Source organism: Erythrolamprus reginae, chromosome 2, assembly GCF_031021105.1.
Source record: "Erythrolamprus reginae isolate rEryReg1 chromosome 2, rEryReg1.hap1, whole genome shotgun sequence".
In the NCBI taxonomy this organism is placed as follows: Eukaryota; Metazoa; Chordata; class Lepidosauria; order Squamata; family Dipsadidae; genus Erythrolamprus; species Erythrolamprus reginae.
The window spans coordinates 118,106,808-118,134,120 of NC_091951.1; the positions used below are offsets into that span (position 1 = coordinate 118,106,808).

The window sequence follows — 27,313 nt, forward strand, 5'->3', positions numbered from 1 at the left end:
AGTTAGTGAGGCCTGCCACGCTGCACTTAAGGACAAGAACTCTTGGTATCGCCCAGGATTGCCTCTTAAGGCGCAGCTGCTCCTGGGCCTAGGAGCAGGGTCACCTATCCTCTTGGGAATTCCACAAAATAATTCTTCTCTCCCCTATTTTTTGGCTCAAGCCTTGTCTTCTGTAATTGCTCAGACTATGGCTTCCCTTCCCAAGAGAGGCACTACCAAAGGTTCCAAAGAGGTTAGGCCTACTGGTAATCCTTCTGAGCTTCCCCAGGCCTCTTCCTCCTCTTCCTCAGGCTCTCAGTCTTTAGCCAAGCCCACTAGGGCTGAGAAGAGAAGGGACCTAGCCCTACAAAAAATACATGATAAATCAGCCAAACGTTTTAAGGTGCAGGCCCAAGTGCATATCAACCCTACCCCCCCGGAGGCCTCTAACCTGCCTCCCTCTGGGGTACCTGTGCTATCCCTGGATGAGCCAAACCTAAATCCACCCCAACCTAACCTATGGGGTTTAGGTCCAGAGGAGCCAGATATTACCGAGGATTTCCCCCAGCCAGAACCTGTTCAGGGCCTCAGGGATCCTCAGGCTTTTCCGGCTGATATTTCTTCCTTGCCACCGGAGTTTCAGTCTATCTTGACTATTCTGACTAACACTATTGATGCTAGACTCTCATCTTTAAATGTACCTCCTCTGTCTCATCCTCCCCCTCGCTCCTCCCGTCCCGTGAGTTCTTCTCCTTCCTACAGAGCCCCAGTCATGGAGGTCTCTGACTCCTCTCAGGAAGAGGATGAGGACGTGGATGCAGAAGAGGATGATGACCCCTTTCAGCGTCTGTCGGAGGATGAGGAATCTCAGATTAAGATTCCAGCCCCAGCTGCTATTTTCCCTTCGCAGCTTTTCAAATCTCTCCTGCTAAAAGCTAGAGTATCCACGGGGCTAGCCGGGCAAGAGAAGCAAGCTACTCCTTCCACAGACCCCCCAGAGGAAAATCTTCCTTACTTCATGGAGGAACAGGAAGACAATGAGGTAATTCCTATGCCCAAGTTGTTTAAGGATGCCTTGCTTAAACAGTGGGACCACCCAACCATAGGCTTCACTCCCACTCCCAAGGACAAGAAGCTCTACAAGCTCTCCCCCTCCTATGAGGAACTCCTAACATGTCCCAGGCCAGATGAACCAGTGAAGACGCTCCACTCAACGGCTGCCATGCCTGGCGAGGCAGAGGAGGTCCTCCGGCCAGAGGACAAACGACTTGAACAAATGCTCAAAAGAAGTCTCCTTGCAGACTCATGGGCCATTAAGAGTGCTGCAGCGGCATCCTTCTTTTCCAGAGCTATGCTCTTATGGCTTCGTCAGCTCCAACTACACCTGCCTCCAGATGACTTACGAGGCCAACAGGATTTCAACAAAATTTTCGCAGCTGCCCAATATATAGCAGATGCTACTCTCCAATCTTCCAGATTTGCAGCCAGATCAGTAGCAGCCTCCACAACGGCCAGAAGGCTTCTATGGCTCCGCCCTTGGCAGGCGGGGGTAAGACAGAAATGGCAGTTAGCTATGGGTCCACTGAAACGTAACCTCCTCTTCGGAGATCTTCTGGACCCTCTCCTTACGGAAAACGCAGACAAGAAAAAGGTCTTGGGACCTACCACCAAGAAGGCCCCGAAACCGCAGTCCTTTCGGCGCACCGGGCGTCAGCAGGATCAAAGCTTCGCATTTCACAAGAGCCCAGGTCAGTATTCCCCTCGCTTTCGATCCCAAGCTAGAACCACCAGGGGCAGAGGGTCCCGCTATCAGAGAGGATCCTCTACTACCAGAACTTCCAAAAGAACCAGATGGTAAGTTTTCTCACCTGCCTATAGGCGGTCGCCTAGCCTGGTTCTCTTCCGCCTGGCACCGCTCTTGTAAGGACCCCTGGGTCATTGACACAGTGGAAAGGGGCCTAAGGTTAGAGTTTATTTCTTCTCCCCCTAACCGTTTTATTTCTTGTCCCTCTCCCAGTTCCTCTCCATCTCGTATTCGAATGGAGGAGGCTATTTCTCATTTGTTGACTATTAGAGCTATTCAACCGGTCCCCTCTCTCCAGAGAGGTTTAGGCTTCTATTCCATCCTCTTCATGGTCCCTAAGACTTCTGGAGGCTGGAGAGCCATCTTGGACCTAAAGAAATTAAACCGCTTCATTAAATATAGAAAATTCAAAATGCACTCCCTATTTTCCATTTTATCAGCTCTTCATCGAGGAGACTTTATGGTATCTCTAGATCTCACTGAGGCCTACCTCCATATCCCCATTGCCAAGGTCCATAGGAGATTTCTGCGCTTTGCCTTTCAAGGCAGGCATTTTCAGTATAGAGCTATGCCTTTTGGGCTCTCCTCAGCTCCCAGGGTTTTCACTAAACTCTTGGGATCCTTGGCGGCTCATATCCGGGCCTCTCCCATTCATATTTTATGTTATTTAGATGACATTTTAATTCATGGTAATTCCAGAGCTGGTGTAGCTGCAGACCTCTCCTCTACCATGTCGGTTCTACAGAACCATGGTTTTTCCATAAACCTTAACAAGAGTCATCTTGATCCATCCACTTCCATCCTGCATCTGGGGACTATCATTAATTCCGAAATATCCCAGGTTTTTCTCTCCAATGAGAGAAAACGCAGCATTTTGGATCTCATTGCTCGCATCCTGCCCCAACAATCGGCCTCCATTGTCACCCTATCCTCCCTTTTGGGTAAGATGGTGTCATGTATTGGTATTGTTCCCTGGGCCCGCCTTCACGCCAGGGAACTTCAATGGCTACTATTACCATTTCAGAGATCAGGCCACAGCAACTCGAACCGACGCATCACCATCCCACCGACGGTTCGCAGATCCCTCAAGTGGTGGACTTCTCCAGCCCTAGACAAGGGATCCCCCTTCCGGTGTCCCGACCAGTTTGTAGTCACCACAGATGCCAGCCTCTCGGGCTGGGGAGCCCACGCCCAAGGTCTTTTAGCTCAGGGCACATGGTCACCGGAGGAGGCTTCCAAGCCCATCAATTGGCTAGAATTAAGAGCCGTGTCTCTAGCTCTAAAGCAATTCCAACCTCACATATCCAACCAACATGTGCTGATTCTCACCGACAATATAGCCACCAAAAGCCATATTTGCAGACAGGGAGGCACAAGATCCAAGGCCCTCATGAGGGAGGCCCTGAAGTTGGGTCTTTGGGCAGAGAAAAATCTCCAATCGCTTCTAGCCGATCACATCTCGGGGAGCCTCAACGTCCAAGCGGACTGGCTCTCACGAGCCACCATAGATCCAGGCGAGTGGAATCTCCATCAGTCACTGTTCCACCAAATCTGCCTCAGGTTCGGCCATCCAGTGTTGGATCTATTCGCGACCAGAGACAATACCCAGCTTCCCCGCTTCATCTCCAGGTTCCCGTCTCCGGGAGCGGAGGCAGTCAATGCCCTCAGGAGTCCTTGGCCTCCAGGCCTACTGTATGCCTTCCCTCCAATTCCAATTCTGCCAGACGTGATCAACAAAATCCTCCTGGAGAAAGCACGTGTAATCCTGATTGCCCCTCACTGGCCTCGCAGGCCCTGGTTCGCGGACCTTCAACAACTGTCCGTCCAGGACCCCTGGCGACTCCCCGCTTCGGAGGATATGTTGCGGCAGGGGGCCTCCTTCCATCCGGATCCAGAGTGGTTCCACCTCACCGCCTGGCTGTTATCCGGAGGGACTTAGACCTGCGAGGGTATGACCCAGACACAGTGGAAATCATTCTGAAATCTAGAAGGGGGTCTACCAATTGGATCTACGACCATACTTGGTCCAAATTTCATCAGTGGTGCTCGCAGGAGGGCTTATCCCCCCTGTGTCTTCCCATACACAGGATAATCGCCTTCCTTATGAAAGGTTTTCACCAAGGTCTCTCTACCAGCACCATCCGCCGCCATCTGGCCGCTATCTCTTCCGTCTTGGCGGGGCCTCGCAGGCAGCCCCTACGCTCCCTTCCAGAAATCCAAGAATTTCTAAGAGGAGTGGCCAATCTCAGGCCTTCTAAAATCCACAGATATCCAACCTGGGACTTGCCACGGGTTCTCCACTCTCTTACTCAAGCACCTTACGAACCCCTGAACTCTGCGTCCCTCAGGTACCTATCCTTCAAGGTAGCATTCCTGGTGGCGATTACTTCCGCCCGACGCATATCTGAGTTGGCAGCCCTTTCTATCAGACAGGACCTCTGTCAGTTTCATCAGGATAAGGTGGTTCTGCGGCTGGACCCCACCTTTCTACCCAAGGTCAGTTCCATGTTCCACAGATCTCAGGATATCGTTTTACCTTCTTTCTGTCTCCAACGAGAGCATCCCCTGGCGATTAGATGGCACACTCTAGATCTCACTAGAGCGCTAAAGATTTATATCCAACGCACAAGATCCATCCGGAGATCTGAAGCACTCTTCATAGCCTACCATCCCAGATCCTTGGGATCCAGAGTGTCTTCCACAGTAATAGGTCGTTGGATCAGAGGGGCCATCTCAAAGGCCTACGAGACAGCTTCCCTCTCCATTCCAAGGAATATTACAGCGCATTCCACCAGAAGTGCTGCCACATCTGCCGCTTGGGCGACTCAGGCTCCGTTGGAAGAAGTCTGCAAAGCAGCCACTTGGGCCTCGCCAAATTCCTTTATAAAACACTACAAGATTGATTTGTACGCATCAGCAGACGCTGCCTTCGGAAGAAGAGTACTCCAATCCGTTATCTCTCACGATAGCAATGTACTCCCACCCTAGGGACCTATCTCTTGGGTATGTCCCATGTGACTGCTGGACCCACTCCTTCAGTACGGAGAATAGGCGTTGATTGCTTACCTGAACGCCTCTTCTCGTACGGTGAGTGGGTACAGCAGTCACTTCCCTCCCTTGTGTGGTCTTCTTTACCTTCTATTCTAATTTCTTATAACACATGAGAGTTGAACATTAAAGAGCTTCACTACTGAGCCTAGTCTACGGATTCGCGAATTCTGGGGAAGGGGCGGATCCAGCAGTCTTTTTTAATACTAGGCTCAGTTCCAACGGATTGGACAGGAGCAACCCATGTGACTGCTGTACCCACTCACCGTACGAGAAGAGGCGTTCAGGTAAGCAATCAACGCCTATTTTATCACATTGTGATAAAGTCCATAGCATCAGTAGTAAAGACCAAGCATGTCCTTCATTCAAGATTAAAGAAAAACAACCTGTTTCTTGCCCAAGGATACAAGAGTTTTGTTGATCTCTTTTGCCAAAATATTTTTTTCTCTGGAATCGTGTAAATGAGCATTAATAATATGTGGCAACAGTTAAACTTATTTACAGCCTGAATAATCCTCAATCCAATATGTTTTGTAAGATGGAAAAAGAAACAATCACAGGGGTAACTTTGGAGAAAGCTCATCCATCCCTAGCTTTAATACAGTGGTTCTCAACCTGGGTGTTGGGACCCTTTGAGGGTGGAACGACTGTTTCACAGGGGTCGCCTAAGACCATGACAAAAGACAAATTTCCCATGGTATTAGGAACTAAAGTTTCTATTGGAACATTTATTTACAATCCAACCAATCTCGCATTTACATGGGAGTATCCCTCTGACCTTCCTGCCAATCAGCTTAAAGCTCTGTTGGGAGAATTGGGGCTAGACTTATGGTTGGGGGTCACCACAACATGAGGATCTGTATTAAGGGATTGCGGCACTGCAACCCATCAGTTTCTTGTATTTTGTATTCCCATTTAAGGAGTCTGGGTTTTGAGGGGTAAATGTAAAGATTTAGATTTAATTGGATTTGTATTTTAAGAGCAAAAATAAATTCAAGACTATTTTATAAATGGACAAGATAGTGCTAACTTCCATTTGTAACTTTTCTATCTTGTCCCAGCACTTTTTCAAATTATTATATTTATCAGTATAAATTGATGATATAGATGAAATTGCTGCACAATGCCCATAACTTTAGGAACCTTACATATTAGCCTGGAAGTCTAAAAGAAATATATTGCACATACAGGCTCTGGATAAAGATCTGGTACACTTAAAATAAGTTCTATGTTTTTAATCAAATTTAATTAAATCAAAATAAAATTTAATCCTTAAAATCCATAAGCCTCAAAGACGTTTCCCTTTGCAGTCCTTCAGTGCTCACAATAGAAAGAACTTCTGTTTTTAAACCCCCTTGCATTTCTTAATTAAAATGTGATATAAATATATTTTACTCAAATGTCCATTTCAACCTGCCGTCCATGTGGTGGCATCAAGAGTTTGGAAATGCAAAGAGTGATAAAGCATTTTAGCTGGCATGGGAGGGAATAAAGATTCTGAGTCAGACAGTATTATTTGGTAGACATAACAGGTGCCATCATGAACTGGGTAGCAAGCAGTTAATACTGTAAAGTCAATAAGACATGGGAAAGAGACAGAAATGTAGAGAGCGCTAGATTCTTAGACCCTGTATAATTTGACCTTTGTCGCAATTAGCACTTCCTGGTATCTGTAAGAAAGTTACTTATTTATCCAAGGCTTGCCCTTGAATCTCTTGCTAAGGCCATTATTAATAAATATTCTATGTTCCGTCTGTTTCCACAAGGTAAATGGCTTTATTTTAAGTTATCAACCTGGCCGAATAAGCCTATAAAATAGGGTGGATACTTGTTTGCTTTGCATGTTTTCTACTTCAGCCTTCATCTTGGCAACCATCAGATCTAGAATAGGGATAATTAAGTGCTTTAGTTCCATGGGGCATGTGTGTGTTTGTGTCCTGCTGGCTTCATGGGCATGTAAATGGTCTTGAATTGTTTTGGGTGATAGGGGTGTCATAAATATTAGGATGCCAATAATCAGCGGTGGGTTGCTCCCGGTTCAGAGAACTGGCAGCAGTGGCAGCGTGAGGGAGCATTATGAGCGCGCATGAGCAAAACGGTAGCGATGGGATTTACAACCCACTACTGCCAATAATACCATTTAAATTTGAACAGTTGTAAGTCTATAAACAAGTTTTATTGTTAGTTGTATCATTATCACTTGCTCATGTCTAGGATTTTTTAAATTTCTTTTTCAATCAGACCAAATTGCTATTGAGTTACATTCAGGTAGAAATCTTGGAAAAAGGATTGTGTTTGTCTACTGAAAATTCACAAGCAGCAAATGGCAATTGTCTACCGAAAACTTGCAATTCTGTGTAGGTTTCTGACAGCCCAGTAGTACTTTCATAATTTTAAGGTGGAAGTTTGGGTCTGTCAAACACAGCAGTTAATATACTTCTCAATTCATTCTTGACAATATGTGTCAAACTTCAATTATTTGGTTACTGGTTTATCTGAAACCTTCATTGTTTAAAAGGAAAGAATTAAAATGATCAAGGAGACCTGTTTCATTTTCAGATTAATGCTGCTTAATGCATTGTTTGTTTGTTTGTTTGTTTGTTTGTTTGTTTGTTTTTCTGAGATGGAAATATATGTGAAAAATACTGTTTGCATGGGACAAATCAACCTTATACAACTAAGGGAAAACATTTTAAATGTACAGTACATTATGATACTGGGATGCACTAATTTTACATGATGACACACATCTAACAAGATATAAAGTTAAGAGTTGATTTGAAAGTACAGTGATACCTCGTCTTACGAATCCCTCTTCATATGAACTTTTCGTGATACGAACCCGATGTTTAAGATTCTTTTGCCTCTTCTTCCGAACTATTTTCAACTTACGAACCTGAGCCGCCACTGCTGGGATGCCCCAAAGCGCTGGGATTTCCCTGGGAATCCCTGCCTCCGAACTTCCGTTGCCAGCCAAAGCGCCCCATTCTTGCATTGCTGGGATTTCCCTGAGGCTCCTCTCCCTGAGATTCCCTTCATTTTTTGCCAGCACTGCTTTGAATACCAGCAGCAAACTCCCCCCTTCCAAACTGCATGGGGAGAATGAGCCCAGTGGGGGGGGGGGACAAAAACAGGAGGGAAAGACTCATGGAGCTCAAGAGAGGAGAAAGGTGTGAGGGAGATGAGCACAGTGGGGTGGACAAAAATGGGAGGCAAAGGCTCATGGAGCTCAAGAGAGGCTCTTTTCGCCTTGCTTCATTGGGACTGCCACCTCTTCCCACCTCTCGCTTTCCCTCTCCTACTCCGTTCTCCTTAGCTTCGTCTGCCCGCCACTTTTTTTATTTTTAAGCCTTAATGTTTGGGATTTTCCTAATCGACTTGCACACATTATTGGCTTTTCCATTGATTCCTATGGGAAACATCGTTTCATCTTACGAACTTTTCACCTTATGAACCTCGTCCCGAACCAATTAAGTTCGTAAGATGAGGTATTACTGTATATGTCTTTCTTTACTGTGCAAAATAGAAGAGGGATGGTCTCATATTGTTGATATTTAAATATAATACTTTCCCATATAGTCAAGGTTTATGCCTCCTTAAAAGTGAAAACAAACTACACTGAGGTCAGCCAAGGCTACCTGCAAGGTATTGCTACTTTATTAAGAATGTTGAAAGTGGACTTGTGATGCAACCTGCACACTTTCGTGGAATATATGCACTGCCTGTATAAGAGGAAGGAGGCCAATAGGAGATGTTATGATGCTAACACAATACATCAACTCTTGCCTAGAAGCCATCTGCTATAAACAAGTTGTGCTGGGAGGGTTAAACAAAGGACTGAAGCAGCAAATGGCAATCATGCCTCTGAGCATGCCCCAGTTTCTGACTCAGTCAAATCCGAAACAGTTGTCTTTGCAATTTCATCTCTAACAAAACCATTCCTGCACTTCTGGATTCAGATTTATTCTTTTAAATTCGGCCACTCCAAATTAATCTTATCATTCCCCAAAAAAGTTTTTTTTAAGGGACATTTCAAGCCGACAAGCCCTTGGGACATTTCGGCAGCAGTTGGCTTGCTGCCACTGCATCCTGACGATTCTGGCCTCTGGGACCATGGGTATCCATTTGGATCCTTCCCAACAGCTTGCTACCTCTGCGGCCTTAACCTATAAGGATCCTCTAAGTCCTCTGAAGTGCCTTATTACCTGGCCCTGTGCTCATGCCTTATTCAAGGCTGCGGTGGCCATTGGAGAGCCTTGAGCATCCATGTTGTACACTTCTTTCAAGGCTGCGGTGACAATTTTAAGAATCTCAAATGGCCATTTCATACGATTCCTTGTACATCAGCCCTTTTGCCTTTACCACCAAAAGCAAGGAGGATTACACTACCAGAATCCCACGTCTGGTTCTTGGCTCTCCTCCTCTGAGACCCAGCCCAACAGGGCTTATTGGCTCACTGGAATCATTATTATTGTGCTTTGTGTACAGATGCTTGCCAGCCCTGCCTCGGCCTAAGCTTTTCAGGAGCGAGTCCATAACCAGGTGTGGCCTAGCCTCTAGACCAGGGGTCCCCAAACCTTTTACACGGGGCCAGTTCACTGTCCCTCGGACTGTTGGAGGGCCCGACTATAAAAAAAACCCTATGAACAATTCCCTATGCACACTGCACATACCTTGTTTTAAAGTAAAAAACAAAATGGGAATGTACTATTTAGAGGGGGGGGGGAAGAAGTCTGAAATTCATATATGTTTATATTTTGTTTTTAATTTTCTTTTGTTAACATCTGATTGGCTATACAAGGTTTTCTTGGCTTATAGAAAAATGTATAAAAGAAGGAAGCACTTTGGCATAACGGTTAATAAGTTAGAAATATAATTGGTGTTGCACTTTTTTGAGGAGGGAATTTGATTAAAAGAAAATGAATGTAACTGGATGACAAAATTAGAAAAAAAACTTTTGCAACTTTTTTGATGATTGATATTAGTTACTAACAAAATACCGCATTTTATTCATGGAAAATTAGATGTGCTCCTGTCACTCACCCGCGGGCTGGATAAATAGACTCAGCGGGCCACATGTGGCCCGCGGGCCATAGTTTGGGGACCACTGCTCTAGACCCTCACCGTTCGACTCCAGCCTTCAACCATCAATCATTGTGTGGCTGCTCAGGTTTGGACAAGCCTTCCCCAGTTTGTTCTTCGTCTTTGGTCATTACGTCAGTGATCCTGACCTTCCAGCCCTTTCTATCAACCTTGTCTTGCATAATGGAGGATGCATCGGAACAGGCGGAAGCCTCTTTATCCAGAAAGGCCTCAGGCAAGTCACACAAGGAGGGTAAAAGGTCTTCTGTCAAAAGACAAACCTCAACCTGCTATGGGTCAGCAGGCTGCTGCAGAGCACAGGCCTCCTTGCAGAGATTGTTCTGTTCTAATCGTTCTCATCCCTCCGTACAGGAGCGCCCAGTGATTTCTTCACAGGCCTTCTCTCCAGAAGCCCCTTCTCGCACTACTTCCATGGAGTACAGACTTTTGCCTGCCAGGCGCCTGCCAGGCGCCTAGCAAGCCTCAGTCAGACCATTCTGATGAATCTGAACCAGAGGAAGCTCCTGCATGCGCTGCAAGATACTCAGGTAGCGACTTATGCAACTTACCTGAAGGGATTCAATCTCTCTTATTTCAGGCTATCTCCAAGGGCATAGCTGTGGGCCTCAGACAGCAACATTCTGTATCCACATGGGTCATCACCATCGTCTTACCAATCCAAGTGCTCCCTGGCGCTTAGCCTAACCCCTCCTCAGGGCTCTGCAGCCCTCTACAGGGACAAGGAGGACCTCATAGAGGAAGAGATATTGAGAAACCCTAATCTATCTGAAGATGAGGGGGTTTTCCCTGGAACGCCTACCTTTATTTATTTTATTCCTTCCTGGACTACCGCCTGCCTATCAGAAGATGAATCCCCTCCTGACCCTGAGTCCTCCTTCCAGCGTCATGGTCAGGCGCTATTCTCTGAACCTGTGGCTGAACAGCTATATGTTCCAGCCCTAAACTATTCTGGGACATTGACCAAAAGCAATGGTTTAATTCAACTTCTGTTCCAGCTCCCAGTGACAGTGATAAAAGATATTATGCCACGTCACCAAAAATTTACTCAGTTGCTGCAACTCGTGGTAGTAGACAGCCCAGTGGCAACCTTGTCTTCCTCCTCCTTTTATATGGCAGGTGATGTATCGGAGAAGTTGTAACTGGAGGATAAGAAATTTGAATTAGTTTATAGAAAAAAATAAGTAACTGGGCAGATCAGACTGTAGCAACCCTATTCCTGGACTATTGCGCAACCTACTAAGAAAAAGCGTTCAGGTAAACTAACACCCCTTTTGTCTAATTCTTTCGCCACCACCAAATCTTGAGAATAAAGCATCTTACAGGTAGGAAATATAATTTGTAACTATTCACCTGCACTGATTACCCTTGGTAGAAGCTCACATGATATTCTTTTAAAACTTTAACTGAGTGTTAGAAGGGAATCTTAACAGGGCATGTACTCATTCTGTGGTAGTTTCTTTTTTAACACTCAACCAAGAATGTAAACTAACTACTTGGAAGATAAGAGATTAACCTTATGTATGTAGGTAGTTTCTTCATCTTGGTTGATAAAATCAGCTACACACTGCAAATACTAGCTTGTATCGATTTACGTAATGTCGCTGTAGGGCGGGGAAAGGGAAGGTATCATTCACACAGTTTGGAAAGAAATAATGTATGTGTGCGAACAAGATCCCTGAACCCAGATAATAATTATTGAACCCAGAGCTAATGTTGATCTTCAATCTCCTAAAGGACTAAGCGTTGGATTATTTTAAAGGCAGGTCTCCTGATGTGAACCCACCCAACACGTAATATGGGAATAATCACAGCCTCTGATGCTTTTCATAATAGCATGCTGATAAATGTTTTGCCCCATAAGCTCCATTTCTGCTATGCTCCCTCTGTGAATATTTTTAGAAAACACTAAAGACTTGTTCCAGACAATAATGCTTTTAATTTCCTGTTGTTGGATTTAAAAATGTTTATCACTGTCCAGTCTGTTTCTCATGTGTACTTACTCCCCCCGTTTTACGGGCCCCTTAATTGTTTTTGTCCTGATTTTTTTTAAAAAAAAATGGCTACATGTTTTTAGGTTTGGGAATCAATCCCCATCCTCCCAAAGGCAGGAAGTTTTCATCCAGTCTACTGAGTTGATTTCAACTAACGTAGATATTTTATAAAGAGAGACAGAGACTACTTAACACTTGCTGCCTTGCACAATCTTTCTTCATAAATAGCTCTGTTAGTATTATAGAACATGAATGTAAAATTCATGTGTAAGACCCGGATCTCTACCTGATTCCCTAGCACAGATGGATTCTTCTTCCAGATTTGGGTCAAACTTTAAACTGCTAAAACCACCTTCCTGATTTTGTCGTTGGCCAAAAACCAGTCATTATGGCACATGTTTCTGGTAGAAGCTGACATATCAGCAGATGAATTGGGCTTTCTGTATCTTCACCTTCACACAGGATATTGTTATCTTCTCAGAGCCTCCACTAGAGCATATTGGTTTTACGTGTAGGTAGACTAACTGTCACACTATCCACAGGACAATATAAGGGAAGGCAGATGGATTAACAAATATTTTAAACAGTTTGACATGAGAATTAATATGTGAGACCTTCCCCTTTCCTTGCCTTTGGTTGATAGCCTCCATCCTGAGATCAGATATAGACTGCAGTAGACTGATAATATATATATTTATTCTGATTACATTTCTGGCTTCTTTTTAATTTTAATCTGGAATCTGGAAGGTTAGGGAAATCGGAACCATCCCCATACTTTTCCTCCTATAGTAACTTTTTATTGCATCTGTGGAAAATACTGTAGGTAGAATATCCATGCAGGATATTTATCCAAAATAGAAAGGAGTGGATATTTTCCACTTCCAAGTGATTTGACCTCTAGTTAATATTTCTAGCTATACAGTATATGTATTCTGCAAACAAGATTCATGCAAGGTTGTAATCCAAGCTCTATGAGAGTAAAATATGTGGATCAGTATTTCTCTGCTTACTCTACTCCTATTAAAATTCACTTGGCCCAGATTCCTGGAATATTGATTTCATCTTCACAGATGTAAAACAGGCAAATAAATTTTTAGTAAGTACAGTGGTACCTCTACTTACGAACTTAATTTGTTCCGTGGCCAGGTTCTTAAGTAGAAACATTTGTAAGTAGAAGCAATTTTTCCCATAGGAATCAATGTAAAAGCAAATAATGCGTGCAAACCCATTAGGAAAATCCAAAACTTTAAGGCTTAAAAAAAAAGGCGAGGGTGGATGAAGCAAAGGGAATGGAGTGAGGGGAGGGACAGCGGGAGGTGGTGGGCCAGACAAAGCAAGGTGAACAGAGTGGGAGAGGTAGACGTCCCAATGAAGCAAGGTGAAAAGAGCCCCTCTTGGGCTCCATGAGTCCTTGCCTCTCGTTTTTCTCCATGCCACTGATCATCCCCACAAACCTTTCCCCTCTCTTGGGCTCTATGAGTCCACCTCTCGCTGTTCCTCTTCCCGATCTTTTCACCTTTCTCCATCCTGGTTGCCCCCCCCCCTCTGTTCGCCTTGCTTCGTCTGCCTGCCACCGCTTTCCCCTTTCGCTGTCCCTCTCCGCTGCTTGCAGTAGCAACAGTAGGCAAGGTTTCCTACATAGAAAATGGTTCGTGAGAAGAGGCAAAAAAATCTTGGACATCCGGTTTGCATCTTGAAAAGTTCGTAAGTACCATAGAGGCATTCGTAAGTAGAGGTACCACTTTAACTTGTTTTTTAAAACATGTAGGTTATACGATGCAGCATACATCAAATTATTTATCTGTTCAGGATAGTATGTTTATTTGTTGGATAACCATCATTTTTCCTAGTTTTCCACTGCCAATTCATAGTCTTGTTATTGTACTTCTTAAATAGTTAAATGGCATTAAGTTTGTTTTGTTATTGTTATTGTACTTCTTAAATAGTTGAAACCATTACAAAATGACATTAAGTTTGTTTTGTTTTGTTTTCTTACAGTGGAATCTCGTGTGTGACAATGACTGGAAAGCTCCTCTAACGACATCTTTGTTCTTTGTGGGAGTGCTGCTTGGATCCTTTATATCTGGACAGCTTTCAGACAAGTAAAGTACAAATACTTAAAAATAGCATTGGGATGTGTGTGGGTTTTAAACATATTTTTGTAATGCTCTTAAGAGAGTGCAGAATCATACTTAACTTGGTGGTTAATTCCAACTTTGGGAAAGAAAAGGTTCTGAAATCAAACATTGGTGGGAATATAAATTAGTAGATAACCGAGTGATATATGCATCTTCATAAACTAGTAGCATTCTACACATCTATAAATGTGAAATATTTCTATATCTGTATGAGTTATGTATACGGCTATGTGGAAAATAAATGCATGCATTTCAATATTAGTACTAGCAATTAAGATCAGACAAAAGAGATTGCTGTAAGCCATTGTCAACAGTTTTTCACAATCTGCTTGTCACTTTTTATAGGGAAGCTGTGAGGATAAAAAAAAGCATTAAACATTTCTGATGCTTTTTGTTCTGATTGAGGAATAATCTTGGAATACTGGTTTTGGACAGATGACTAAATAAGAAATACCAGTACAGTCATACCTCGTGTTACGAACCTAATTGGATCCAGGGGGAGGTTCGTAAGATGAAAGGTTCGTAAGACGAAACATTGTTTCCCATAGGAAACAATGTAAAGTCAATCCGTGCAACCAAAAAAACCCCCGCAAAAAAACGGCGTTCGGCGACTGCTGGGAAGCCGCGCGGCTGTTTCAAAAGGTGACAGCCGGCCTGGGGGGCTTCCCAGCAACCTCCCGAACCCGGAAGTTCGGCAAAAGTTCGGGGTTCGGGAGGTTGCTGGGAAGCCCCCCAGGCCGGCTGTCACCTTTTAAAACAGCCGCGCGGCTTCCCAGCAGTCTCCGAACGCCGGTTCGTAACTCGAAAAAAGTTCGTAAGAAGAGGCAAAATTTTTCTGAACCCCAGGTTCGTATCACGAGTTGTTCGTAAGACGAGGGGTTCGTATCTTGAGGTACCACTGTATATGCTTAACCTTTTCCATATTGCACATTTTCTTTTTTTAAAAACTGCGCTCCTCTGAGATATTAATACATTTGTTTCAATGTAAAATATAGTTTTCCCTTTAGGTTTCTCGTGGAGAGGACAATCAGTTTCGTGAAATTCTAATACAAACCATGCACGATGCTATTTATTTCTAAGTTCCGCCCAGTCCTTTATAAGACTGCCTAGCACAGAACAGTTTTTTCTAACTTAGTCTTATCAGAAGTGATGGACTACAGCTTTAATCTTTCCCATCTAACATAGAAGTGGGAATTCCAGTGCAATGCTTCAAGGAGGTTAGATTAGCTTGAGGACTGAACCTTCCACATGCAGAACCAATCATAAGAATGGTGAAAGTAATATGCTGCCACCATGTGTTCATCTCAATACATTACATGTAGTCCTCGAGTTATAATGGAGCCTGCTGATTCCTCAGAGGATTTGTGGGAGTGAATCTCGTTCCTTGAATGAGATCACCCCTTGCTTTTGACCATGCATTTAATTTCATGTGTGGGCAGATGCACAATTTGTTAAGTGTGCATGAGTTATATCAGGGTGGGAAGGCCATGGGGTGGAAGGTAGAGTACAGGGTGTCTAGCAAACCTGGAAATCACTTGCACAAGATTTTACTTGCGCATGTGCAGAAGCTGAATCTGGCACGGGGGCACGCGTGCGCATGTCGGAGATGTGCAGCTGCGTACATATCACAATTTTCACTACCACACTATAGTGTGACCCATACCGAGTGCAGCCCACTACTGCTTAAAATTAAACTTGGGTAATTAAGGCACAGATAACATGGAAAGTTCTGTTGATAAAGTAGAAATCTGTTCATGTGATAATGAGCCTACATCTCTTTGAGGTCTAATGTCTAATGTAAATAAAGGGAAGATTGAGTTGGCCTGTTTGTTCTCCCTAAAAGCAAAGAACAATTATATTCTGATTTCATTTATAATCGTTTGGCTTGCTGTTCTTTTTTTTTTCCCCAAAAGGTTTGGCAGAAAAGCTATTCTGTTTGCAACCATGGGTGTACAGACAAGTTTCAGCTTCCTCCAGATCTTCTCAACCAGCTGGGAAATGTTCACAGTGCTTTTTCTTATAGTTGGCATGGGGCAGATTTCAAATTATGTGGTGGCCTTCATATTAGGTAAGATTTTTTTCCCCCACTCTTAAACTTCACTTGCCTGTTTCAATATGTCAGAGCAATCACGTTTCACAAGAATCAAACCTGTGCTTAAAATATTCCCACATATAAGTATCAAAACTATATTTAGGGAAAAATAGCTAAATTAAAAGAAAGGCTAAGCATTGGTAGAACCTGAAACAATCCAGAAGTTTAAAGAGAATAAAATTTGCCAAGTGAAAGAAAATACTTTCTGTCTATTTAGCTAGCTGAGTCAGCAACTTAAATGACCCATTCCCTCTGAATGGTTACCGGTATATTGTTTTTGAGCTTTAACATAGCTTAACAGAATATAACAGAATTGGAAGGGAGGTTGGAGGTGTTCTAGTCCAAACCCCCTGCTCGGACAGGAAACCCTTTACCATTTCAGGCAAATGCCTGCCCAAATTCTTCTTAGAAACTTCCAGTGTTGGAGCATACACAGTTTCCAGAGCCAAGTTGTAGACTTGTCGGGACAAACATAGACATTTCAAAAAAATTATTTCAGATTGCTACTTTTAGCTATTTTGAAATCTTTGCTAATTCATCAGAAGCCGGAACGTGCTTAGCAAGGAAAGCAGAGGGAATATTTGAGAAACGGGTGAATAGACTGAGGGACATATAATAAGTATGAAAAAGGGGCATTTTGAACATAAACAGCAGGATTCTTCTGAACTTCCTTAGCCGTTTTGTCAGGCCTTTTTTCAGGTAGCCCCCTTCTCTTCCACCCCTCCCCGTCTTGAATAACATGAACTGGGAATGGTTGACAGATACAGTAACTCCCATCTTCCAGCATTCATAGTTAAGAAATTCATTCTTTGCTAGTATGATATTGAAGACTGCCAAGAGATTAATGTTTAAATCATCGACGGCACTACTTAGAAAACCTTGGCAGCCTAGCAAGAGGGAGAGTGGAATCAGCTTATCCAAGTTACACACTAGACCACTACCCACACAAGTTGAGCTGTGTATGCACATGCACTGGCCAACCACTTGCACAGCCAGGTTCTGGATAGGTCCTGGTAATGGGCCATGGAGAGGTAAAATCTATCCCCATCATACTTTTTATGTAGGCAGATCTAAGTTCTATGCAGGTCACCCGTTTCAGATTGTTTCCTTCCTGGAGGCTTCAGGGTGGCTTGTGAGTTCAGAGTTATCTAAAAGATTGATGTACAATAGGGAGTTAATTTCTTGCTGTTTTAGCTGGATCTAAAACATGCCTTCTGGGAGTTGAATTGGGTCAGTAGTTTTACTACAACTATTTCTTTATTATATAGCCTTGCTTTTTTTAATGCTCTCAGCCCCAGATGACTACCAAGAATTATCAGATTTGTCATGTTGAATGCTGAAGCTTCAGAAAGGTTATTTATTAGGAATAAAGAATATTACTCTACCCCTATTTAAAATGACAGTGTTTACAATTAAAGCATAAAGAGCAACGATATGTATTTTGTTGCTCTTTTATATAGAAAAGGAAATCACCACCACTTTGTGGAATAGGACAAAAATTACAGCTGAGAAGAGTATTGAAATTATGTTTTCTTATCAGATATACTTAATCCTCTAAATTTAAACCTAATCATGAAAATAAAGCAGTTAGCTTCCTTTGACATTAATAGAGATGAGAGATAAACTTTGAATCTCAGCAAAAGCAGTTTTTTAAAAAAAACTACCAATTTGGTTATGAACTAATTAAACTGCTACTTATTAAAATATAAATATGTTGAAGAATTTATATTTAAATACTAATAATTTATATATTAATAATGGAATATTTTAAAAATACTGTTTGCCTTAAAAGCTAGTTTTCACCTGGAAAAAGTGAATGACATAATGTTTTTTTAATCAACTTTTCCGTTCTTCTTGTTATGGATTTTTAAGCTATAAATATTTACCAAAATGTGTCAACCCTGTTCATGAAGTTCTACAGAATTATGTAACTGTAATGATGGGGAGCCAGGGAGGAAGGTGAAAGGAGGACAAAAAGAGGATAGTGAACTCAATGACTTACTACACAAAATAAGTCTTCTATGAAGTAATCTGCAGGTGGTTACCAGATTGTGGTTGTTTATCCTCAGTAAAGTTGTTACCCTCAGACTGGGTTATTTGGAAGTGTTTGAGAAAAGTTTTTAATTCTAAACAATATTGGTCTTATGAACTTGGTAATGGTTGTGCTAGTAATACATGTAAACTTGTAATTTTTTTTAAAAAAAAATATCTTGCATTTTAGAAACTTAAATGTATTAATCCCTTTGGGATGAATAAAGGCATAGAACATGCTTATGTGATACATTTTGGATTTATAACATAGAAAGGGCAAATTGATTATTGTTCTTTTCCAAGTGCAATAGCCAAATTCTCCTGTGCTGCTGAGGAGAGTCCAAGCATGGGTTAACTTCATCGGCTGTCGTGGGGACTGAATTAATAGATTGAATTAAAAACGCTCTCTCGCTCTCTCTCCTCCACTGGCTGTGATGATCCAGTTTTTCTAACTCAGTCAGTGTAAGAGGGATGTAATATTTTAGCTCAGAAAACCGAGGAATTGTTTGTGGTATTTCAACCAACCTCCATGGGTCACAAGGTCATGCCCCAAATGGTCAATCACTGGCTGAAGGCCTGCATCGGCTGAGCCTACATGAGCCAATCCAAGTCAGTTCCCGGCAGGATTTCTGCACATTTCACCCATAGCACGGCCACTTCCACGGCCTGGGCCACACAGGCACCTATTGAGGACATCTGTCGAGCAGCCACACGGACTGCTCCATTTTCGTTTGTCAAATATTACAAATTGGACATGCTTGCCTTGGCTGAGGCAGCCTTCGTCAGGAGGGTACTTCAGAGGGCCTGCTCCACTTCTGCTCCCCTGGACCAGCCTAGTCCTGGCCAGGAGACTTAAGCTTGGGTATATCTTCTCTGTGCACTGCGAGGAAAGTCCAAACTCACCCTGGCTTCAGGGTCCAGGGTTGCTGGATTTTGGCTCCCTTTGTTCTCCTTATATGGATGTATATACCCTTATCGAAAAACTGAATCACCACAGCCAGTGGAGAGAGAGTGTGTTTAATTCAATCAGTTAACTCAGTCCCCATGACAACCTATGAAGATAACCTATGCTTGGACTTTCCCCGCAGCGCACAGAGAAGACCGTTCAGGTGAGCCAACACTACTTTTATCTCCTCGAACTGTATGACCCTATTTTTTCCACAGGAACAGATTGCAAAGAAAAGGAAATGTGAACGTTTGTAGAATACGTTCGCAACATGTAGAAAAATATTAAAATGAATTTTAGCAAATTCATTATACATATTATTAATATTATTAACATTTATATTTGTTTAAGTAAAATGTTTACTTAGTTGTAGCTATTTGGAGGCATTTTTAAAGGGTTCTCAGTGAAGTTACATAAAATATATTTAAACTATTTTTAATTCTCTAATTATCAAACTGTGAAACAATACACTTCTCTTAATAACAAATTCCTTGCATGGATTTTTAATATATTTAAGTAGTCCTTAAATACTAAGCATCGGAATCCAAGAATCAAACAGATGTGTGATATCCTTTCCCCAAATGGGAGAAAATACATACATAGAATAAAATCCCAACCAAACAGCCCATCCTAATAATACTTTTACCTACCATTCCTTATAATATTTAACCATATAATACTTGCCACAACACCTTTCGTATGCCTGCTGAATTGTACACACAGGAGTCACAAATCAGTGAAAACATAATTATCTTTAGTTTCTTTTATTTGAATCAAACATAGATTTATGACTGAACTAGCTCATAAACTTTATTATACCAATTTCTTTAACACTGTACCATATCTGAAAAGTGTGTTTTTCCAATAAATCATTTCCCGAAATTATGACGTTTGTACACTTTGACGCCAAATAAAGTTTCATAATGAGAATGAAAGAGAACATTCTTAAGACATTCAATATCCCTTTATCATAGTTGAATAGAGGACAATTCTGATGTTTTTCCTGCTGCCCTGCTTTATAGGAATGTTTTTCCATATATGTGAGCAAAGTGTCATGGTACAATTTAGAAAAGAAAACAACGGTAAGGTTTCCTTTCAGTTTCATTGAAGAAGGAAAGATAATCATGACACCAAGCATACTATTGTTTATTTGGCTTAAGTAAGTTGCAATAAATTATGTGAAGTTATGATTACTTTGATTTTTTTTTCAGGCCAGGACCACATCATTTTCTGATGGGTTAAACATACAGTAAAATATGGCAAGCAATATCTATATTCCTGGAAATACTTCATGAATATTAAATGAAATTCTAAAATACTTTTAAAATAATGTACAGTGAATGTAATATCTCACGTATTCTGCACGGTTGTTCATGGCTTTCCAGTCCAACCATAGGATTACGTTTGTAGATACTGCAAATTATTAATTAGTTTAATACTTATGTAATATTCCCTAAACAACTGGCCCAAATGAGCATTCTCCTTCAAAGAACTCTGGTGTTAGTATGCCTTAGAATAGTCATTGGCATAATATTTATGGGAAATGATCTGATATGAACATTTTTATTACCCTTTGGAAGAAGTTAATTTCTTTTCCTATGGATAGAGTAGGTAGATAGATAGAGTGAAAAGATATGAGTGAATTATTTAAGATCAGAAAACAATCCCTTGTTGCTGAAATTATTATTTTGTACAGCTTGGTGTATAGATAAAGCTGTCTTCTAATTAGTCATAGGATGGCTAACTAAACAGTTTAAAGAATCAACTTAAACATACATTAAAGTACATAGAAATAAAAGTAGTAATTTTTTAAAAAACAGGATCTTTGCTTTAAAAATTAAACAATTAAGAATGAATGAAAATAGAGATCCCTAATTCATAGACTAAACACATTCTTAATTTTTTCAAAAAAAGGTTTTGGCTGATTGGTTGTAGGTTTTTTAGCATAAATTTAATAATGAGGTTGATCCGTCAGTAATTCTTAGCAGGGCTGGAGTATGGCGTGTAATGCCCTAGGTCAATAATGGTGCCCCTTGCTTAACTGGCTTAAATGCTGGAAATCAAAGTCAAAATGTAGCGGTGAATGAATTATGGGCATGTTAGCTTGTGTGAGGGATAAAACTCTGTGGTGCCTCTCATCAATTGATATCTTAAGCCTGTGCTTATTTTGCTTAATGGTTAATCCACCCCTGATTGTTAACTAAGCAGTTAACAATCAGGGTAGTTTGACCCTTCATTTATGCAAGCTAATGCTTAAATTGGATACTTTTTGTTAGTTTGTTTATTAGATATATATACCCCACTTTAATTTTAGTACTACTTAAGGCGAGGCACATAATGCTCAGTTCTTTACTTTCTTTCCTACAACAACAAAATGTTTGGGCTGAGAGAAAGTGACCAAGCCCAAGTCATTCAGCTGGCTTATATAGAGAAGACTAGGAAACTTGGTCTCCTGGTTTCTAGTCTAGCATCTTAACCATTACATTTAGCAGTAATATCAGACTGTGTAGTGATTGCCTAAAAAGATAAGAACTCCAGTTGTGAAACTTCTATTTCTGACAGCCCCAATCAGTATGGTCAGTAGCCAGTAATTAGAAAAGTTGTAATCTTAACAATCTCCAGGAGATACAGTCCCTTACGCCAATGTAGAATTAAAACTGGTGGTTATTGAAAGTGTAACCATGGACTAACTGAACCACTGACCTGCTCAAGCTAAAGCAGTTCTAATTCTCTTATGCATATTAAAACTTATTTTCAGTTTTGACATGGCTATGTTTCAATAACCTCTTTTATTTCTCTCCAAAACATAACTGAAATATATTAATCGACTAAATATATCAATTCTGATGCACAGTGTGTGTATTGATGTGTAATTTAAATTCAATTCAATTATGCATCAGTACACATTATGACTCAGAATTTCCTGCTAATTTTGTTCAACTTTAGGCTAAATTAGTGCCATGCCTCTCTTGAAAACTGTAGGACATGGCTCCATTTAAAAGTGTGTTTATTTTTCAAGCTGCAAAATAACATTTTGGGTAAATTTTAAAATAGAGTTAAATGCTAACCACACTCCTTGTTTTAAACAGGCACAGAAATTCTTGGCAAATCAGTTCGTATTATATTCTCTACGTTAGGAGTTTGCATATTTTTTGCAATTGGCTACATGTTGCTGCCACTATTTGCTTACTTCATCAGAGAATGGCGGATGCTGCTACTGGCTCTTACTGTCCCTGGGGTGTTCTGCATTCCACTGTGGTGGTGAGTTTAACTGTTCTGAAAGTTGTTCAGCTTCAGAAACATTCTCTCTGTAGCTGATAACCTTCACCCTACACTGTTATATAACCAGCAGGCATTTTACAGCCTTGAGTTGATGTAGATATATTTTCCCACCTTTGGCATTTGATTGCAGAGAACAGTGGATAGTTTTCAAATGTTCCTTTAAATTATCTTTGTTTTCAGTTTGATTTGACTGTGTGAATTCTGGATTATGTTATTCTGACCTCCAACTTTAAAAACAATAGTTTTGTTTTTAAAAAATTGCAAGTCATTTTCAGATTAGTTCTCCTGTTCAAATATCTCCCTTCATAATTACAGTGGTACCCCTACTTAAGAACGCCTCTACTTAAGAACTTTTCTAGGTAAGAACCGGGTGTTCAAGACTTTTTTGCCTCTTCTTAAGAACCACTTTCTACTTAAGAACCCGAGCCTGGAAAAATTTCCCAGGAAATTTGAGAGCGGCACGAAGGCCCAGCCAATTTCCTGCCATTCCCCCTTTAATCCCAGCCATCTCGGGCTTTTGTGGACTGCCAGAGGACCCTTTCGGTGGCGTTTAAGGAGGCTTTGGCAGCCCAGAGCAAACAGCGTTTTCCTTTCTCTGGCTTCTTGGAGAGGGAATAAACCACTTCGCTCTGGTGACTCCCTCGCTCTGCCTCCCATACACCCAGCCGGATCAACTCGGCTTCAGCCAAACCAAGGAGTCACCACAGAGAAGGAAAGGCGCCGGCTACAAAGCGAACGAGCAAGAGGAGAGGGGAGCCCTTCAGCATGAGAAGGAAGAGGAAGCAGGTAGTAGCAGCAGCAGCCACCTTTCAGTCAAAGGAGCGGGAGGTTCCCCCCTCTTGCCCACCTGGGTTTCTCTCTCTGGCGCAGTGTATGGGAGGCAGCCTCGTGCCGTGTGTAGGGGAGGCACATGCTCCTCCTCGCCGCTTCAGAGTCCCTCTTTTTTTTTTAAGCCTTAAAGTTTTAGATTTTTTTGATTCCACTCAACTCACCTTCTTCCTTTGGCAGCGACTGTCCTCTTCCTCTTCTTCCTCCTCCTCCCACCCAAATTCCAAGCTTTTATTTCTTTCCTAATGGGTTTGCACGCATTATTTGCTTTTATATTGATTACTATGGGAAAAATTGTTTCTACTTACAAACATTTCTACTTAAGAACCTGGTCACAGAACGAATTAAGTTCTTAAGTAGAGGTACCACTGTACCTTCTTTTCTGTTGAGGCACCAACAGTTTTTTTAATAATCAAAAACAGCCCAAACATTTTTTAAGAGCAGCTTCAGAAAGCAATACTACTGTACGGCTGAATCTCTCAGTATTTTTTCTAGTTAGGATGTATGCACTGCATGTTCACAGGCATGTTTATATCTTTTAAGAATAAAAATTCTAGTAAATTAACTTCACGGAACTATTAAAACAAATTACTTCATCAAGAGAACCGACTTCCAATTGCTAGTACCAAGAAATATTGAAGCTATGAAATCATATACATTTTTTTCTTACTTGTAAAACATTCTGGAAAAGAACTATATTACCTTGTGATAACTAAAACTTGGAAAGTATATGATAGGATCTATTAAAACTAACCAATTTTATTATATAAAGCCTAAGCATTTAATAAACTGAGCTCCATTGCAAAATTTTATGCCTTATAATAAAATTCATTAGACTTAAAAGGTAATTCTAGACTTCAGAGTTTGTACAGCACTTGTATCTTAAAGATCTGGCACTGCTCACATATCTCCGTCAACATTCAAGTCTCAACACGTTTTGATTTATTGGCCTGAAATAATTCAGTAAAAGATTGTGATATTGTGTCAATATTTAATATGTCATTTTAAAGAATATGTTTTCAAGTTAAAAGATTGCTCGCAAAGGTATGTTTCACTAATACAGTGTTCCCTCGATTTCCGCAGGGGATGCGTTCTGAGACCGCCCGCGAAAGTCGAATTTCCGCGAAGTAGAGATGCGGAAGTAAATACACCATTTTTGGCTATGGACAGTATCACAAGCCATCGCTTAACACTTTAAACTCCTAAATTACCATTTCCCTTTCCCTTAACAACCATTTAGTCACCATTATTACTGGTATTCACCATTGAATAATGATCCTGATATTTATAAACATAATTATTTATTAACAATAATTATTTTTTTTGTTATTTATTTGCAAAAATTATTAGTTTGGTGATGACGTATGACGTTATCGGATGGAAAAAACCATGGTATAGGAAAAAAACCGCGAAGTATTTTTTAATTAATATTTTTTGAAAAACCGTGGTATAGGCTATTCGCGAAGTTCGAACCCGCGAAAATCGAGGGAACACTGTACTTATATATCTTCACTAATACTTTTAGAGATTATAAACATTGGAAAGTTACACATTTTACAACATTCTTAAGGAATTTAAGAATATAATCCTTGTTTCTGCATAAGTGTTATATAATTTTAACTCAAAGGAAATACTGTGGTTTCTAATTTATGAATATACAGCCTCCCACAGTTTATTTGATATTAAAACAAATATCTATATGTTTTAGATCTCAAATCTTGCTTTCCAATGTGTCAGTCATTTCATTTAAATGTTTATCGTGGATTTGCTCTAAAATATATTAGAAGTGTATTTGGAGATTTAAAATGTTTAAATGTCTTTGTGTTTTAGGCTATGTTCTGCAGAAATAATGTTGCAAAGTACTTCAATCAAAAACTTAGTTAATTCCTACACGCATTGTTTCATATAGCTATTGTTCTGTAGAGATGATTTCTCTTTTTTAAAAAATATCTTCCTATACTTTATTAGCTTCTTTATTGCTTAACTATCTTCACAGTTAGCTCTATGACCCAAAACCCACATTTTTGTGATTAGTGATATCAGTTTTGCATGCAGAGTGCTAAAAAGATAATCCTAGCTAAAATGTTAAAAAAAAAAAATCTGAGACAGATGGGAAATATTTCTCTGGATCAAAATAAGAAAGTTCTATTTTAGAATATTTACTTGCTAATAATGACAGGAGTTACTTTTTTATTATTATTTCAAAAAGTGATTGTTGCCACATCAATATGCTTTAAATAACGGAAATAGAGATATTCATATGAATTGAGCATTATCTTTCCTCCACCTTTTAAAATGGTTTATTTTTGTCTTGCTTAGCCTCTCCCCTCCTATTCAGTTCTTGGATCTATTCAGTCGTGCACTCAACACCTCTCTTCACATCCAAATTCTTTCTCTTCCCCTATGCCTTCCCCCTCCCCACTGTTCTTGGTCGTTGTACTTCTGTCTTTTAATTGAATTTTCCTCTTAAGAATTTAGCTTACTTCTAAAGTTTGTTTACATGGTTGCAATATGGACCAAAAGCAAATATTTAAAACTCTGACTTTTAATGGTGGGAGGAAGGAGAGACTTAGAAGATGGGGATATATTTCACTTAGCTATAGCTACCAGCTGTAATATCCAAAAAATTCTGTACAACAATTGAGATTGATTAGCAAAACAATACAGAATTCCCCTGCCTGTATCCTTGCTGCCCCTATTGTTTGCTTCTGTGTAGCAATTTTTTGGATTGTCCAGTAATTGTCTGTTAACCCTTAATATACTTTAATTCCACAAGTTACTTACTCTGTAAAGATCCTAACCAATAAATATCCTTTGTTTCCAACTGAGATGCCAAAATATTATAGATATTTTAGTAGAGATTATATTTTAGTGAAACCCTTGTAAATATATATATCGTTCCTTCCTGTGAGTAGGAAGCCGCATACAAAGGACTTACCAATAAATGTATTGCTACAACCTGTGGTTCATGAATATTAAAACTTTTAGATGAAATAGGAGTTTTATGTTTGTGGTCACTTCTGTTTTGATCAATTAATGAATCAAATATTGCATTCCTTGAAAATTCAAATAAATATTCACACATTTTAAACGTAGGTTAGGAGAACAGGGCCATACCACAAGATTCTGTTTCTGACTACTGTTATTGAACATATTGAAAAATTATTGAAAAATAAAGGTTCATAAAATAAAGCTTTTAAATTTCTTCAATTCTAGCATTTTTGAAAATTAATAGTATTAAATAAGATAGATAGTTATATAAATTTGGGAGATTAAATAAATGAATTGTAATATATGTATTTTAAAAACAGTACAATCCAAATTTTCTTACCATTCCTGAAGCAAAAAATTCAGTACTCTTAAATTGCATTTCTGTGCACACAACTTATGGAACACATCTAGATCCTCATACATAAGGTGCTATGTTCTGTACTGTTTAATTCAATGGATTGGCTTAGGAGTAGTGTACTTCAATAATGGGTTTCACTTACCTTTGTTACTAGTTTGGGAACAGAAGTGTGTGGGTGCAATGCTCCTGAACATGCACAGAGCATTTTTATGACATCCAGGTGGATCTCTCAAACTGGTAGCAACCCGTTTTATTAAATTGCGGGGAAGGGCATTTAGACATAAACATTGGCATATAAATTAAATAATTTTAAAAAGATATGCTCCCGGGCTTAAATCCTTGCAGGAAATACAGCGATTTAAAAAATAGCAACCAAAATCTGTGCCTTTAAATCAAGTCACAAGTGTGTTAATGGACAATTAGATTTTCCATGTGCAACAGGGATGGATATTTCTTCTTTTAGAAAGCTTCAGATGATAGATGCATTTATAGCATTATAATTTGTTGATATCTCACTTAACATTGATTACATTAATTTAATATTTAAAGATCTGGTATTTTGCAACACTGTGTTTATGTTATGTTGTGGTGGCAAAGCTGAGCTGGTGAGATGGAAGTCGGGAGGTCTCAAATATGTTTTACTAGCAAATCCTAGCTTTGTCCTCTTGTCTTTTGAGCAGTGCTTTGGTAATTCCTGCTGTTGTCACTTAGTTTCCTGGGAA

The 27,313-nt window shown here is 40.5% G+C and overlaps 1 protein-coding gene across 1 annotated transcript in view; it reads left to right on the forward strand.

The window, feature by feature from the left end:
* The window catches only part of SLC22A4 (solute carrier family 22 member 4), a 93,024-nt gene that overhangs the window by 47,617 nt on the left and 18,094 nt on the right, over positions 1–27,313 (forward strand). Inside the window, exons 2-4 of the mRNA XM_070739299.1 lie at positions 13,924–14,027; positions 15,977–16,131; positions 22,222–22,393. Coding sequence (XP_070595400.1) covers positions 13,924–14,027; positions 15,977–16,131; positions 22,222–22,393 — 431 coding nt within the window. The remainder of the gene's footprint in view (positions 1–13,923; positions 14,028–15,976; positions 16,132–22,221; positions 22,394–27,313) is intronic.